Source organism: Phalacrocorax aristotelis, chromosome 25 (assembly GCF_949628215.1).
Source record: "Phalacrocorax aristotelis chromosome 25, bGulAri2.1, whole genome shotgun sequence".
Classification (NCBI taxonomy): domain Eukaryota; kingdom Metazoa; phylum Chordata; class Aves; order Suliformes; family Phalacrocoracidae; genus Phalacrocorax; species Phalacrocorax aristotelis.
In genome coordinates, this window is record NC_134300.1 from 1764184 (window position 1) to 1776928 (window position 12745).

Below are 12745 nucleotides of genomic sequence, written 5' to 3' on the forward strand. Positions count from 1 at the left end.
GCTCCTTCTGCATCTCCTAACACCAGAGGAGGAAGAGCTATACTGGTTTGCACTGGTCTGCCGCTCCTAGGAGCCTGTCTGGCTCCCATGGGCTGCAGCTCCCATGGGCTGCAGGGACCGGTGGGCAGAAGCCCTATGCTGAAGCCACTGTTTGCTTGGTGGTGCAGGAGGGCAGGGACTGCTGGAGGGGTTTAAAGGGGGAGAAGTCCTCACATTAACCCATTTTGAAGTCATTTTTGTTGCTGAAGAGCCGTGCCACCCAGCAATGGGTGACTCCCGGCTCGGCCAGGGCACTTCAGGCGCCTGACCTTAAAGAGCAGAGGAAACCACGGCTATTTAAAGAGCAGAGAGAAGACTTAAGCCCAGTAATGACGCCCCACAGCTCCCCGAGGTAGGGAAGTCGGGCAGCGAGGCTTATGCAGCACATCCCCGCTCTGACACGCCGCTGGGACCTGATCCTGCCGCTTCCTCGCCCGGGATGGGAGCGAAATTCAGCAGTTCCTTAATTTCTACTCCGGAGGGGCTTGCTGTCAACAGGCAGAGCCTCGTCGCCGGCCTCATGGCCGGGGTCGCCGGCTAATTCAGAGTTACACAGAGGTAAAGCGCGGCGGGGTGCACTTGTGCTCCTGCCTCGCACACACGCTCTTTCCCCCAAACCAAGAGGCAGCGGCTCAAAGGGCTCGATGGCGACGGAGGTGGGAACACGCCACTCGTCCTGCCAAGGAACGCAGCAAAGCGCCCTCCGTGCATCGCTGCGCCAAGAGCCCGCGTTCAGCATCTACGATGCCGGCGGCCAGGGACGTCTCCAGCGGACGCAGCATCACAGCCGCCCCCAAACACCCTGCATCGGCTTCTTCTGGGGTGCGGGGAGCCAAAAGAAAACCTTGTTTTCGGCAAAAAGCCAGGCCGGCGGCACAAATGGGCGAGATCCACGTGGGGTAGATGCTGTCGGATCCCTGTGGCAGCACCACGAGCCCGGCCGTGCCAGGGACACGAGGAAGCTCCCCACCCTGCGGCAGGGCAGCCACAATCCGCTTCCGTCCCTCAAGTCACCCCAAAAGCGAATGGGGGTTCTTCTGGGGTTACTCCCCCGGCTCGCATCCCCCCTGCCACGCCATGCTTGCACCCGGGACAGGGATGCCAAGAGGGGTCCAAGCTGGCCGCCGAGGAGCGAGGTGCCCGTTTCCAGCTCCCAGACGAGCGCGGACCTCCATCGTCTCGTGCCCGGAGCGAGGAAGGCGCAGGCAACGCTGCCCACCTGCGACCACCCTGTCTGGAGAAGGGTGGGGGGCCACGAGCGGGACCCCCAGCGGCCTCTTGCCCCCCATCCCCGGGGCAGAAGGCAAACACGTCCCGCTGGTGTTTAATTAACTTAATTACCCACAAGGAGCTGAGCCCTGGTGAGGATAAGACCCCAGCGGCACACCCCCAAACCCCAAAAGCCCACCTGAAGAAATTTTGGGTTAAAAACGCGGTTATTTGGGGCAAAACGCTCCCACTGCACACAGGGAAAGATATTTAACAGCGCAGGGAGCGAAGCCGGGTGTTTTCCCATTTCAGCCACGTTTTCCCACTGGTGGGATGTGGGTTGGTTTGGGGGCGGGGGGGGCGGTTTTTTGGGGGGAGGGGGACACACACCACACACAGCATAAATCTGGTCGAGCATCGCAGTGGGACGGGATGGTCTTGTGGCGATGGGGGGGCTGGGATGTGGGGGGACAGGGACGGCTAGGACCCCCTCCTTCCCCCCCCCACCCGCAAACCCCACAACCCTAGAGGCGGCGTCCTGCCCTCCCCAAAACACCAGAGTTTCACCCCAAAACCGCCGCTTTTCCAGAGGGGACCCTCCGGCTGCGGCGGGGGGGGTGGGGGGGGTGGTGTGTCTCCCGCCCTCCCAGCCCCTCTCCCCCCGCTGACAGCCGCCCCCAGGCCGCGGTGGGCTGCGGGCCCCCCGCCCCGCTGTCCGTCCCCCCCGCCCCGGTCCCCCCGTACCTGTCGAGGGCCTGCGGAGGCCGCACGCTCATGGTGCCTCGCCCGCGGCCCCTCGGCGGTCAGGGCCCGGGGAGCCGCCGCCCCGCTCCGGCCGCCACCATCGCCGGCGGCCCCGGCGGCCTCGGCGGGGCCCGACCCCCCGCTCCGGCGTTGATCCCGGCTCGGTTAGGCTCGGCTCAGCGGCGCGGCAGCCCCCGACCCGCCCGGCGGCGCTGGGGGCCGGGCCGAGGGAGAGGCCTACGCCCGCTCCCAATCCCCGGGCTCGCCCGGCCCCCGCCGCCGCCGGGCCGAGGGGGCAGCGCCGGGCGCGGGGGAGGGAGGGAGCGGGGCGGGGGGGACGCGGGGACACCCGCGGGGACGGCGTGGGTGGGGGGACCCGGCTGGGGGGGACACACACGGGGACAGCGTGGATACGGGGGGACCATGAGGGCAGCGTGGGTGTGGGGGGGACCCGTGGGGGGGACCCATGGGGGGACTCTGGTGTGGGGGACCCATGGGGGGACCTGGGTGTGGGGGATCATGAAGGCAGCGTGGATGTGGGGGGACCCAGGCATGGGGGGACACGGGGACAGTGTGGACGTGGGGGGACCCGTGGGGGGACCCATGGGGGGACCTGGGTGTGTGGGGGGACACGGGGACAGCGTGGATGTGGGGGGACCCATGGGGGGGCCCTGGTGTGGGGGATCATGAGGGCACCGTGGATGTGGGGGGACCCAGGCATGGGGGGACACGGGGACAGTGTGGACGTGGGGGGACCCATGGGGGGACCTGGGTGTGTGGGGGGACACGGGGACAGCGTGGATCTGGGGGGACCCATGGGGGGACCTGGGTGTGTGGGGGGATACGGGGACAGCGTGGATGTGGGGGGACCCATGGGGGGACCCTGGTGTGGGGGATCATGAGGGCACCGTGGATGTGGGGGGACCCAGGCATGGGGGGACACGGGGACAGTGTGGACGTGGGGGGACCCATGGGGGGACCTGGGTGTGTGGGGGGACACGGGGACAGCGTGGATCTGGGGGGACCCATGGGGGGACCTGGGTGTGTGGGGGGATACGGGGACAGCGTGGATGTGGGGGGACCCATGGGGGGACCCTGGTGTGGGAGATCATGAGGGCAGCGTGGATATGGGGGGACACAGGGACAGTGTGGACGTGGGGGGACCCATGGGGGGACCTGGGTGTGTGGGGGGACACGGGGACAGTGTGGATCTGGGGGGACCCATGGGGGGGCCCTGGTGTGGGGGATCATGAGGGCAGCGTGGATGTGGGGGGACCCAGGCATGGGGGGACACAGGGACAGTGTGGACGTGGGGGGACCCACGGAGACAGCAGGGATGTGGAGGGACCCATGGGGGGACACGGGTGTGGGAGACCCACAGGGACAGTATGGATGTGGGGGGACCCAGTGGGAGACCCAGGTGTGGGGGGACACAGGGAGACCTGGATATGGGGGACCCACAGGGAGACCTGGGTGTGGGGGGACCCACGGGAGCAACATTGATGGGGGGGAGACCCACAGGAGACCTGGGTGTGGGGACCATGAGGACAGCGTGGATGTGGGGGTGTCCATGGGGATACCTGGGTGTGGGGGACCCACAGCAAGACTTGGGTACAGGTGACCCACGGGAACACCCAGGTATGGGGGACCCGTGGGGACAGCAGGGATGTGGGGGACCCACGGGAACACCCAGGGGTGAAGGGACCCACAGCCTCAGTACTGGGGATCCCCAGACACAGCTGGGGTACGGGGGGATCCCCCACAGCCTGTCACTGGGGACCAGCATGTGGCCGGGGTCTGCTGGGACCCCCTATCCCAGCCCTGCTGTGGGGGGACCCACAGACACAGCCCAGTTATGGGGGTCCCACCTGTACCCCAGTTGTGTGGGGGGCCTCAGACACAGCTTGGATTTGGGGGGCACAAGGCTTTGTGAGAGGACGTGGGGGATCACCCCCTGAGATCCCACCGAGGGGTGCCTCACGAGGAGCCCCCCCAAACCCTCACCACCCCTTGAGTACCCCCAGGTGCCCTGTGCCGCGAGGGGGGGACCAAGGGGGTCCCCAAAAGGGAGAGCGAGGCGCTTTCCCCCACTCCTGCTCCCGCAGATTTCCCAGCACGGAAAACATGGAAAAGTGAAAATGAAAATGAACTGTTTTCCGGAAATCCCCGGGAGTGAGTGGCAGCCACCTGGCTCGTCCCCCCGCACCCCAAATCCCGAAGCCCATACCACCTCCTGCTGCCAAATCGGCTTTTGGGGGACCAGCCCGCCCTGCCTGCGCCCCCCTGCGCCGCCGTCCCCCCAAAATCCTCCTTCCCGGGGGTGTTTGGGGTCATGGACGTGGCCTCCCCTCCACAGTGACGGGGGCTTTGGGGTGCCACCGATTTTGGGGTGCCACCTGGGGAGAGAACAGCCAGACCCCTTTCTGCAAACTGATTTATTGGGGGGGGGGGGGCTAGTTCCTGCCCTTGGTACAGGCAGGGACCCGACGGCTGGGGGGGGGCGAAGGGCTGAGCCTGGGGGCCGCAGGGGGACCCCAGAACCAGTGGGGGGGCTCAGCCAGACCCCGTGGGCAGGGCTGGGGATGCTGGCTGCATCTTGGGGTGCTGCAGGGTTGGGATGGGGGGGGATGAGGGGGTGCCATGGCTACCCCCCACCCCCAAATGCAGAGCCTGCCCTAGGGTGGCTGGAGAGACCAGCCAGGGGGCTGGGGGGATGCAAAGGTGCCGGCTGGGAGCACCCCACTCTTTCCTGCCCCCCTACCCTCGAGCTCCAGCTTCACCCCAGGGCAGCTCTGTGCAGCGGTGGCACCACGCCGGCCTTCCTCCTCCTCCTCCTCCTCCTCGCCTTCCTTCCCAAGCTGGGATGAGGGGGGCTCCGGCACCAGCCCCCTGGCCACGAGCGGGAGCCCGGGGAAGGCTCTGGGGGAGAAGCTGGGGTGCAGGTGCACCGATGTGGGGAGCCCCGCATGGCTGGGGTCCCCCGGCTGGGGGGGCAGCAGCGGTGGGGGGCAGCTGGGGGGAGCCAGGATGTGGGGGAAGGTGGCCCAGGTGGGTGCGGGGGTGCCCAGGGCCGGCAGAGGTGGGGGGAAGGCAACCAGGCGGGGCACCTCCTCTGGGACCCCCAGACAGCAGCAGGACCCCCCCAGATATGGGGGGGACGCGGAGCCGAGGCCTGTGGGCAGCAAGAGACGGGAACGCCATGAGCGCGGCCAGCGGCAGCACGGCCGAGCCGGAGGTCACGGCGAGGGGCGCGGGGTCACGGCGAGGGGAGCAGGCAGCACCCCGGGGTGCTCCGGCCGGTCCGTTCTCCCCTGGCCTCAGCACCCTTTGGGTGGGTGCCCCGTCCTCTCTCCCAGCCGCAGCCACTGGGTGCTGCTGTGGGACCGGCAACGGCGGCATCCCTGCCTGCGCTGGGGCTGCGGGCAGGGCCCTCCTGCCTGCGCCAAGGGCCCCGAGCCCCACCGTGCCCCGCACCCCCAAAAACCCCGGCACCCACTGCTCTCCTCCACCCGGCAGCCCCCGGCCCTGCCCGTCCCCTGCCCGTGCAGGCAGCAGCGTGCCGGCGCCTGTCACGCCAGCAGGCCCCACACTTACGGGTCCCGGTGGTGGCCGCCCTCTTCTCCAGAACATCGGGGTGCCCGGGACCCCGATGCCAGGCCAGCGGCTCCACCGGCACCCGCCGGCTCAGCAACACGCTCGGCACCAACTGGGGAGGGGGGGCGGTGTGTATGAAAAGGGGATGTGGCAGCACCGGGAAAGGGCAGCCTGTCCCCAGGGATGTCCCCAACCGGGGTCCCCGGGATCCCCTACCTGGCTCGGAATGGCAGGGGTCGCGGCGGGGGGGCGGCACGGCAGCGAGGACGGGCAGCGGGCGTCCCACGGCGGGCAGCTGAGGAAGATGAGTTTGCTGAAGTTAAACTTGTAGGTGAAGCGTTTGCCCTTGGTCTTGTGCAGGATGCGCTTGTTGTAGTAGTACCTGGGTGGGGGGTGGGGTTGGGGGGGTTGTTAACAGACAGACGGACAGACACCAGAGCCGAGGGGACCCCCGGGATGGCGGATGCCCCCCTGGTTCCCTGTGACACCTGAGGGCCCGGCTCAGCTTGTCGTAGTTCATCTGGGGTTTGCATTTTCTTCTCCCCCAGAGCCGAGCCACCTCCTCGGGGTCCTTGATGACGAACTCCCCGCACTCGCCCTGCTGCCAGGCGATGACATGGCGAAACTCCTCCTTCTGCAGCAGCTCCAGGATGAAATGCCAGAGCTGGATCTGCCGGGAGCCGGGGCTCGACTCGGCTTTGCACGCCCAGGCGGGGAAGGCCAGGCCTGCGGAGCGAGTGGAGGGAGCTTAGGGCTCTCCGGGGAGCGGGGGGGCATCACCCCAAGGTCCTGCTCCCCGCCGAGGCAGCTGCTTTTTAGCTCCGGGGAGGATGGTGATGAGATCCGTGCCCCATCCCGGAGTGGCTGTGGGTCTGCAAAGAGGGGCCGACCCTGGGTGCAGGCGGGGAGGAAAGCGGGGGGCTGAGGGTGGGCCCTTCACCCCTTCCCTCCCGCAGGCTTCGCCCCCCTCGCCGGGCTCCGCTGGGCGCTCACCTGGTACCCAGCAGGAGCTGGGCAGGACGGGCAGCCCCCGGGACAGGCAGCCACACTGCATCCTCCGGCCTGCGAGCAGAAAGCAGAGGAGACCTGCGGTCAGCACCCAGCACCCGGGATGCGCCCGGGATGCACCCAGCACCCAGGATGCACCCCTGCATTGGGGATGCACCCTGCACTGGGGGATGTACCCAGCACTGGGGGATACACCAGTACCGGGGGGATGCACCCAGCACCGGGGGATGCACCCAGCACCGGGGGGTCACACCCAGCACCGGGGGGATGCACCAGCACCGGGGGTCGCACCCAGCACTGGGGGGATGCACCCAGCACCCGGGGGATGCACCCAGCACCGGGGGGTCACACCCAGGACCGGGGGATGCACCCAGCAGCGGGGGGATGCACCCAGCACCGGCGGATGCACCCAGCACCGGGGGGTCACACCCAGCACCGGGGGGATGCACCAGCACCGGGGGTCGCACCCAGCACCGGGGGGATGCACCCAGCGCCGGGGGGTCGCACCCAGGACCGGGGGATGCACCCAGCAGCGGGGGGATGCACCCAGCACCGGGGGTCGCACCCAGCACCGGGGGGATGCACCCAGCACCGGGGGATGCACCCAGCACCGGGGGGTCACACCCAGCACCGGGGGGATGCACCAGCACCGGGGGTCGCACCCAGCACCGGGGGGATGCACCCAGCACCGGGGGGATGCACCCAGCACCGGGGGTCGCACCCAGGACCAGGGGGTCGCACCCAGCACCGGGGGGTCGCACCCAGCGGCGGTACGTGACCTCCCCGACGCGGCCGGGGCAGGCCGTGCCGCTGCAGCTCACGGCTTCGGCGGTGTCCTCACCTGCAGGGGGTTTGGCATTGCCAAAAAACCAAAACTCCACCATCCCCGACGGCTCCCCGCGGGGTCCCAGAGGTGGGAGACCCCGGCCCCCCCACCCCACTCACCTCAGCCCCACCGGGGGGGTCTTCCCGGGTGGGAGCTGCCGGGCCGGAGGAGCCCTCTGAGGGTCTCGGGGAGCATCACCTGGGTTATAAAGGGAGAGGATGGGTTACGCGTAAATCTGCTTAAACCCTGGCAGGGAGGAGAGGAGAGGCCGCGAAGGAGAAAGGGGAGCAGAGGGTCGGGGTACGGGGGGAGGCTCGGGGGGGTCCCTGCCCGGTGGCGGCAAAGGAGCTGCCGCCAAAACCCCGGTTGGTTCATGCCCCGCGGACTGCAGGTGCCCGGAGGTGGGCGCTTCCCCCCCTGCCCCCGTTCTATCTGAGCGTGATTCCAGATTCAGCCAAAAAAATATGAAAATAAAAGCAATGGGTGCTTTTTTACGTAAAGAAAGAGAAGGGGCCGGCGGCTCCCTCCTCGCCCGAGCGGCCGCGGTGCTTCCCCGGCCCCGTGGCCCAGCCAGGTAAATACAAACGGGGCGATTTGGGATATTTGGATTGGAGGGGGAGGGAAAACAGGGAGAGCAGCGGATCCAAAGGGCAGGAGGCCGCGAAGCCCCCCCCTCCCACCCCCGCGGGCTCCGGCAGCGAGGGAAAAGCTTCGTGCCCGTTTACTTTTCCCTCTCCTCATTTGCTTGCCTCGCCTCGTTTATTCTCCGTCTCTCATTAGCGAAGGCCTCGACGCCTCTTTCAAGTCTCTGGTGTAGGGTGGGGGGTCTGGGGTCCCCGTGAGCCCCGCGGAAGCTGCTGAGCCCCGGGGGGTGTTTTCCTGGGGTGCCCCATCTCTGGGTGAGGGTCCCCCACCCTGGATTATGGGGAGAGGAGCTGAGTGGGGACCACAGACATGGTGGGGGCGGGGGTGTCTCCAAATCAGGGCAGGGGGTCCCCACTGCCCTGCTGTGGGGGTGGGCAGGGTGCCAGGATGCCTGGGCCCCCCCCCAGGACAGGGGAGGGGGACAGTGGGGGGGGGTTGCAGGGGAGTGTTTGGGGCTCATCCCGCAGGGTTGGCTGTCCGGGCTGGGATTTGGCCAGGTTCCTGCCCCTTATCTCTCCCAAATCCCGCTCCAATCTCCTTAGCCAGCCCCCCGCCCCCCCCGCCCCAGTCCTGGGGGGCACATCGCCACCCGGGCAGGCAGAGGTGAAGGGCCTGTTTGTTTAAAAGCATTTAATGCTATTAAAACAAGCGGATTAGGGAGCATCGGAATAGCCAGGAGCTGGGGGGGGGACCCCAACGGGGCTGGAGGGGGGGGCCCAGATCCCAGGGCTCATCCCAGGTATGAGCCAGGGGAGACGGGCTGCCTTATGGTGGGGAGAGAGCAGCACCGCAGCCACCCTTGGTGGCACGTCACCCCCCCCCATTTCCTGGGGCCGGGAGCCCCCCCTGCCGCAGGGTCCGACCCCCACCCCGGTGGGGGGTCCCATCCCGGGCTCGGAGCATCCTCTGATGCTCACGCTGGTTTCCCCCTTCCCTCCCCGGCTCGTTCCCACACTTTGGCCTCCTGGGACTGTGGGATTTAAAAGGTTTCAAAGAGAAACCCTAACCGGGCTCGGGGGCGGGGGGGGAGGATGACAAGGGGATGAAGGTCACATGGGAATATCACAGCCCTGGAAACATCCAGGCGAGGGGCTGAGGGGGGTCGCCAGGGGGCTGGGCTGGTCCCAAGGCATGCCGCATCCTGGAACAGTGGCATTGCCTGTCACCCGTTGGGTCCCGTCCTATATCCCAGGGCTGGACAGAGCCCATCCCAGGATGTGATACATCCACCCTGGGGCTGGATACGGCCACCCTGGGGCTGGAAATGGCCACCCTGGGGCTGGAAATGGTCATCCTGGGGCTGGATACGGCCATCCTGGGGCTGGAAATGGTCATCCTGGGGCTGGAAATGGCCATCCTGGGGCTGGAAATGGCCATCCTGGGGCTGGATACGGCCATCCTGGGGCTGGAAATGGTCATCCTGGGGCTGGATACGGCCATCCTGGGGCTGGAAATGGTCATCCTGGGGCTGGATACGGCCATCCTGGGGCTGGAAATGGTCATCCTGGGGCTGGATATGGCCATCCTGGGGCTGGAAATGGTCATCCTGGGGCTGGATACGGCCATCCTGGGGCTGGAAATGGTCATCCTGGGCCTGGAAATGGCCATCCTGGGGCTGGAAATGGTCATCCTGGGGCTGGAAATGGTCATCCTGGGGCTGGATATGGCCATCCTGGGGCTGGAAATGGTCATCCTGGGGCTGGAAATGGTCATCCTGGGGCTGGATATGGCCATCCCGGGGCTGGATATGGCCATGCTGGGGCTGGAAATGGTCATCCTGGTGCTGGAAATGGTCATCCTGGGGCTGGATACGGCCATCCTGGGGCTGGAAATGGTCATCCTGGGGCTGGAAATGGTCATCCTGGGGCTGGATATGGCCATCCTGGGGCTGGAAATGGTCATCCTGGGGCTGGATATGGCCATCCTGGGGCTGGAAATGGCCATCCTGGGGCTGGAAATGGTCATCCTGGGGCTGGATACGGCCATCCTGGGGCTGGAAATGGCCACCCTGGGGCTGGAAATGGTCATCCTGGGGCTGGATACGGCCATCCTGGGGCTGGAAATGGTCATCCTGGGGCTGGATATGGCCATCCTGGGGCTGGAAATGGTCATCCTGGGGCTGGATACGGCCATCCTGGGGCTGGAAATGGTCATCCTGGGCCTGGAAATGGCCATCCTGGGGCTGGATATGGCCATCCTGGGGCTGGAAATGGTCATCCTGGGGCTGGAAATGGTCATCCTGGGGCTGGATATGGCCATCCCGGGGCTGGAAATGGCCATGCTGGGGCTGGAAATGGTCATCCTGGTGCTGGAAATGGTCATCCTGGGGCTGGATACGGCCATCCTGGGGCTGGAAATGGTCATCCTGGGGCTGGAAATGGTCATCCTGGGGCTGGATATGGCCATCCTGGGGCTGGAAATGGTCATCCTGGGGCTGGATATGGCCATCCTGGGGCTGGAAATGGCCATCCTGGGGCTGGAAATGGTCATCCTGGGGCTGGATATGGCCATCCTGGGGCTGGATATGGCCCATCCCAGGGCTGGATATGGCCATGCTGGGGCTGGATATGGCCATCCTGGGGCTGGATCCGGCCCATCCCAGGGCTGGATATGGCCATGCTGGGGCTGGATATGGCCATCCTGGGGCTGGATACGGCCCATCCCAGGGCTGGATATGGCCACCCTGGGGCTGGATATGGCCACCCTGGGGCTGGATATGGCCATCCTGGGGCTGGATATGGCCATCCTGGGGCTGGATACGGCCCATCCCAGGGCTGGCCGAGTGGGCACCAGGGGAGAAGCGGGCGTTGGATCCAGCCCCTGACCATGGAGCTCTTACAGCCGCTACTAGGCGCAGGGCTGGGATTTGGGCTGGGATATCATCAGCTTCATCCCCCAAGCCCAGCCCTAATCCTCAAAGCTCTTTGGGGTTTCCCTCACTGCCTAAATCTTCTTTGGAGCCGTCAGCAAGCGGGGGCTGGTGCAGGGGCCCCGGCCCTGAGCAAAGAGGGTGAAACCCCACCCTTGACTTGGTGAAATTGGTGAAAATGGAGAACAAGCCCCGTTCCCTGCCTGCAGTGAGCCCTGCCTGCAGCAAACCCTGCCTGCAGGCAGAGGCGGAGGCACGGGGCAGCCTCGGGAGCACGAGGCCGGTGACCCCGAGCATCCGCAAAGGGACATCCCAGCACGTGGGTGGGAGCCGCGGGGGGAAAGCGGGGCGTTGGGCGCACTGGCCGTGCCCCGGGCCCGCTCCGGTGCCATCGTGGTGGGCATCCAACCCGCGCCGGGAGCAAGAGGGGCTCCGAGGGGTGCCAGGACCCCATGGCTGTCACAAAGGAAGGGCTCGCGGTGCCTTTCCCCGGAGCGGCCGCGCTGGATCGCTTGGGGGGGTCTCCTACCTCCCGCCGGCGCCCGGCGTCCGTCTCGCCCGCGCGCTCCCCGCCTCTGGTGCGCCCGGCCCGATGCATTTCACCGCCTTAGGGTCACTTAAAATGAAAACCCAGTCCTGCTGCGCTCGCTCCCGGGAGGGCGGCTGTGGCTGCACAGGCGATTGCGTTAACCCCTCACCAGCCGCAGGCTGCCGACCACTGCCGTCACCGCCATCCTCCTCCTCTTCTTCCTCAGCCCCGGTCCCTGCGTGTGAAGGGGGTGCAGCTCGCTGTGCACCGGTCCCTCCCTATGGGAGACCGGGGGGGCACCCATGGGGACAGCCGGGAAAGGCACCGAGCGCCTTGGCCAGCAGCACCAGCAGGGTCCCACCGAAGCAGCAGGGACCTGGCAGGGATCTTCTGGCCAGGATGGGGCTTCACCAGCCCCAGAGGCCTCTGGAAAACCCTTCCAGAGCCGTGCACAAAGCCCAGGGGCACCAAAAGGGCTGGGATCCCATCCCTGCCATCCAGGGGAGCGGGTGATGCCGGGCAGTGGGAAAGGCCACGGGACCCTCCCCAGTTTATCTCCTCCAGCGGCACAAGGTCACGTCCAAGCCGGGAGGGATTTGGCTGCGGGGAAAAGCCGGGACCTGAAGGGGAAGGCTGGGTGAGGAGGGGGTGAGGGCACAGAGCCCCCTTCATCTGGTGGGGACAAGCCCCACTCGGCTCAGCCATCCCGGGAAGCCGGCGGTGATGGAGGGGAGCCGCATCCCTCCCCGCGTGCTCCGCTCTGCCCGGAGCCGGGGAATTAAATCCCGGGGCTGTTTGCTGGTTAAATCAAGCGAGGCTAACGCGATGGAAAGCAATACAGGCCAGGGAGGGTGACTGACGGATGGGGACGGGGTGGGAGAGACGGGCATGGGGGACGGCTGCAGGGGTCCCGTGTGGCTGCTCGTCCCCTTGGGAGTCACAGGGACGCTGCAAAATCGAGTTGTCCGGGCCCACATCGCCCAGGCATCAGGGCCGGAGGGAAAATCCCCTGTCTCTCGGTGCCACATCTGCATCCCGACGGCCGCACAGCTCGGCCGGTGCTGAGACCCCCCCGTCCCAGCCAGGCGCACGCCTCCCCGGCTGGCTCCCACCGGGATGCACCCACGGCACCCCCCCGGCGCTCGGGCTGGGCTTTGCCCGCTCCCAGCCGGCACAGCTCTGCCGGCAGCGCTCCTGCCCGCGGCCCGAGCCCAGCCGGAGCCAGCCAGACGTGCCCTGGCAGCGCGGAGGCCGGGTGGAGCCGGCGAGTGTTTCTTGCCGA

General features: G+C 67.3%; 2 protein-coding genes across 9 annotated transcripts in view; both read right to left on the minus strand.

Annotated features, from left to right (window-relative positions):
- Positions 1 to 2268, minus strand: part of ARHGEF11 (Rho guanine nucleotide exchange factor 11) — a 25620-nt gene extending 23352 nt beyond the window's left edge. For 4 of the 8 annotated variants that reach the window (XM_075075395.1, XM_075075392.1, XM_075075397.1 and 1 more), the window contains exon 1: positions 1993 to 2268. In XM_075075395.1, coding sequence (XP_074931496.1) covers positions 1993 to 2024 — 32 coding nt within the window. In that variant the 5' untranslated portion in view covers positions 2025 to 2268. The remainder of the gene's footprint in view (positions 1 to 1992) is intronic. The other 4 variants (XM_075075398.1, XM_075075396.1, XM_075075393.1 and 1 more) reach the window with 1 other exon arrangement.
- A 2399-nt stretch (positions 2269 to 4667) lies between these two features.
- On the minus strand, positions 4668 to 6640 carry LOC142048177 (ETS translocation variant 3-like protein). Its single transcript, XM_075074821.1, has 5 exons — positions 6580 to 6640; positions 6075 to 6312; positions 5803 to 5968; positions 5587 to 5698; positions 4668 to 5164 (listed from the first exon to the last, which is right to left on the minus strand). Exons 1-5 carry the CDS (start codon positions 6638 to 6640, stop codon positions 4668 to 4670), a joined length of 1074 nt encoding a protein of 357 aa, XP_074930922.1.
- Between the last annotated feature and the right edge of the window lie 6105 nt (positions 6641 to 12745).

Bases quoted from the DNA above. Each gene is read 5' to 3' on its own strand.
- LOC142048177 (XM_075074821.1), bottom strand. From the start codon at position 6,640: ATGCAGTGTGGCTGCCTGTCCCGGGGGCTGCCCGTCCTGCCCAGCTCC. The intron at 6,313-6,579 runs GTGAGCGCCCAG...CTCGCTCCGCAG, and splicing joins CAGCTCCTGCTGGGTACCAG to GCCTGGCCTTCCCCGCCTGG. The intron at 5,699-5,802 runs GTAGGGGATCCC...CCCCCTCCCCAG, and splicing joins CCCCTGCCATTCCGAGCCAG to TTGGTGCCGAGCGTGTTGCT.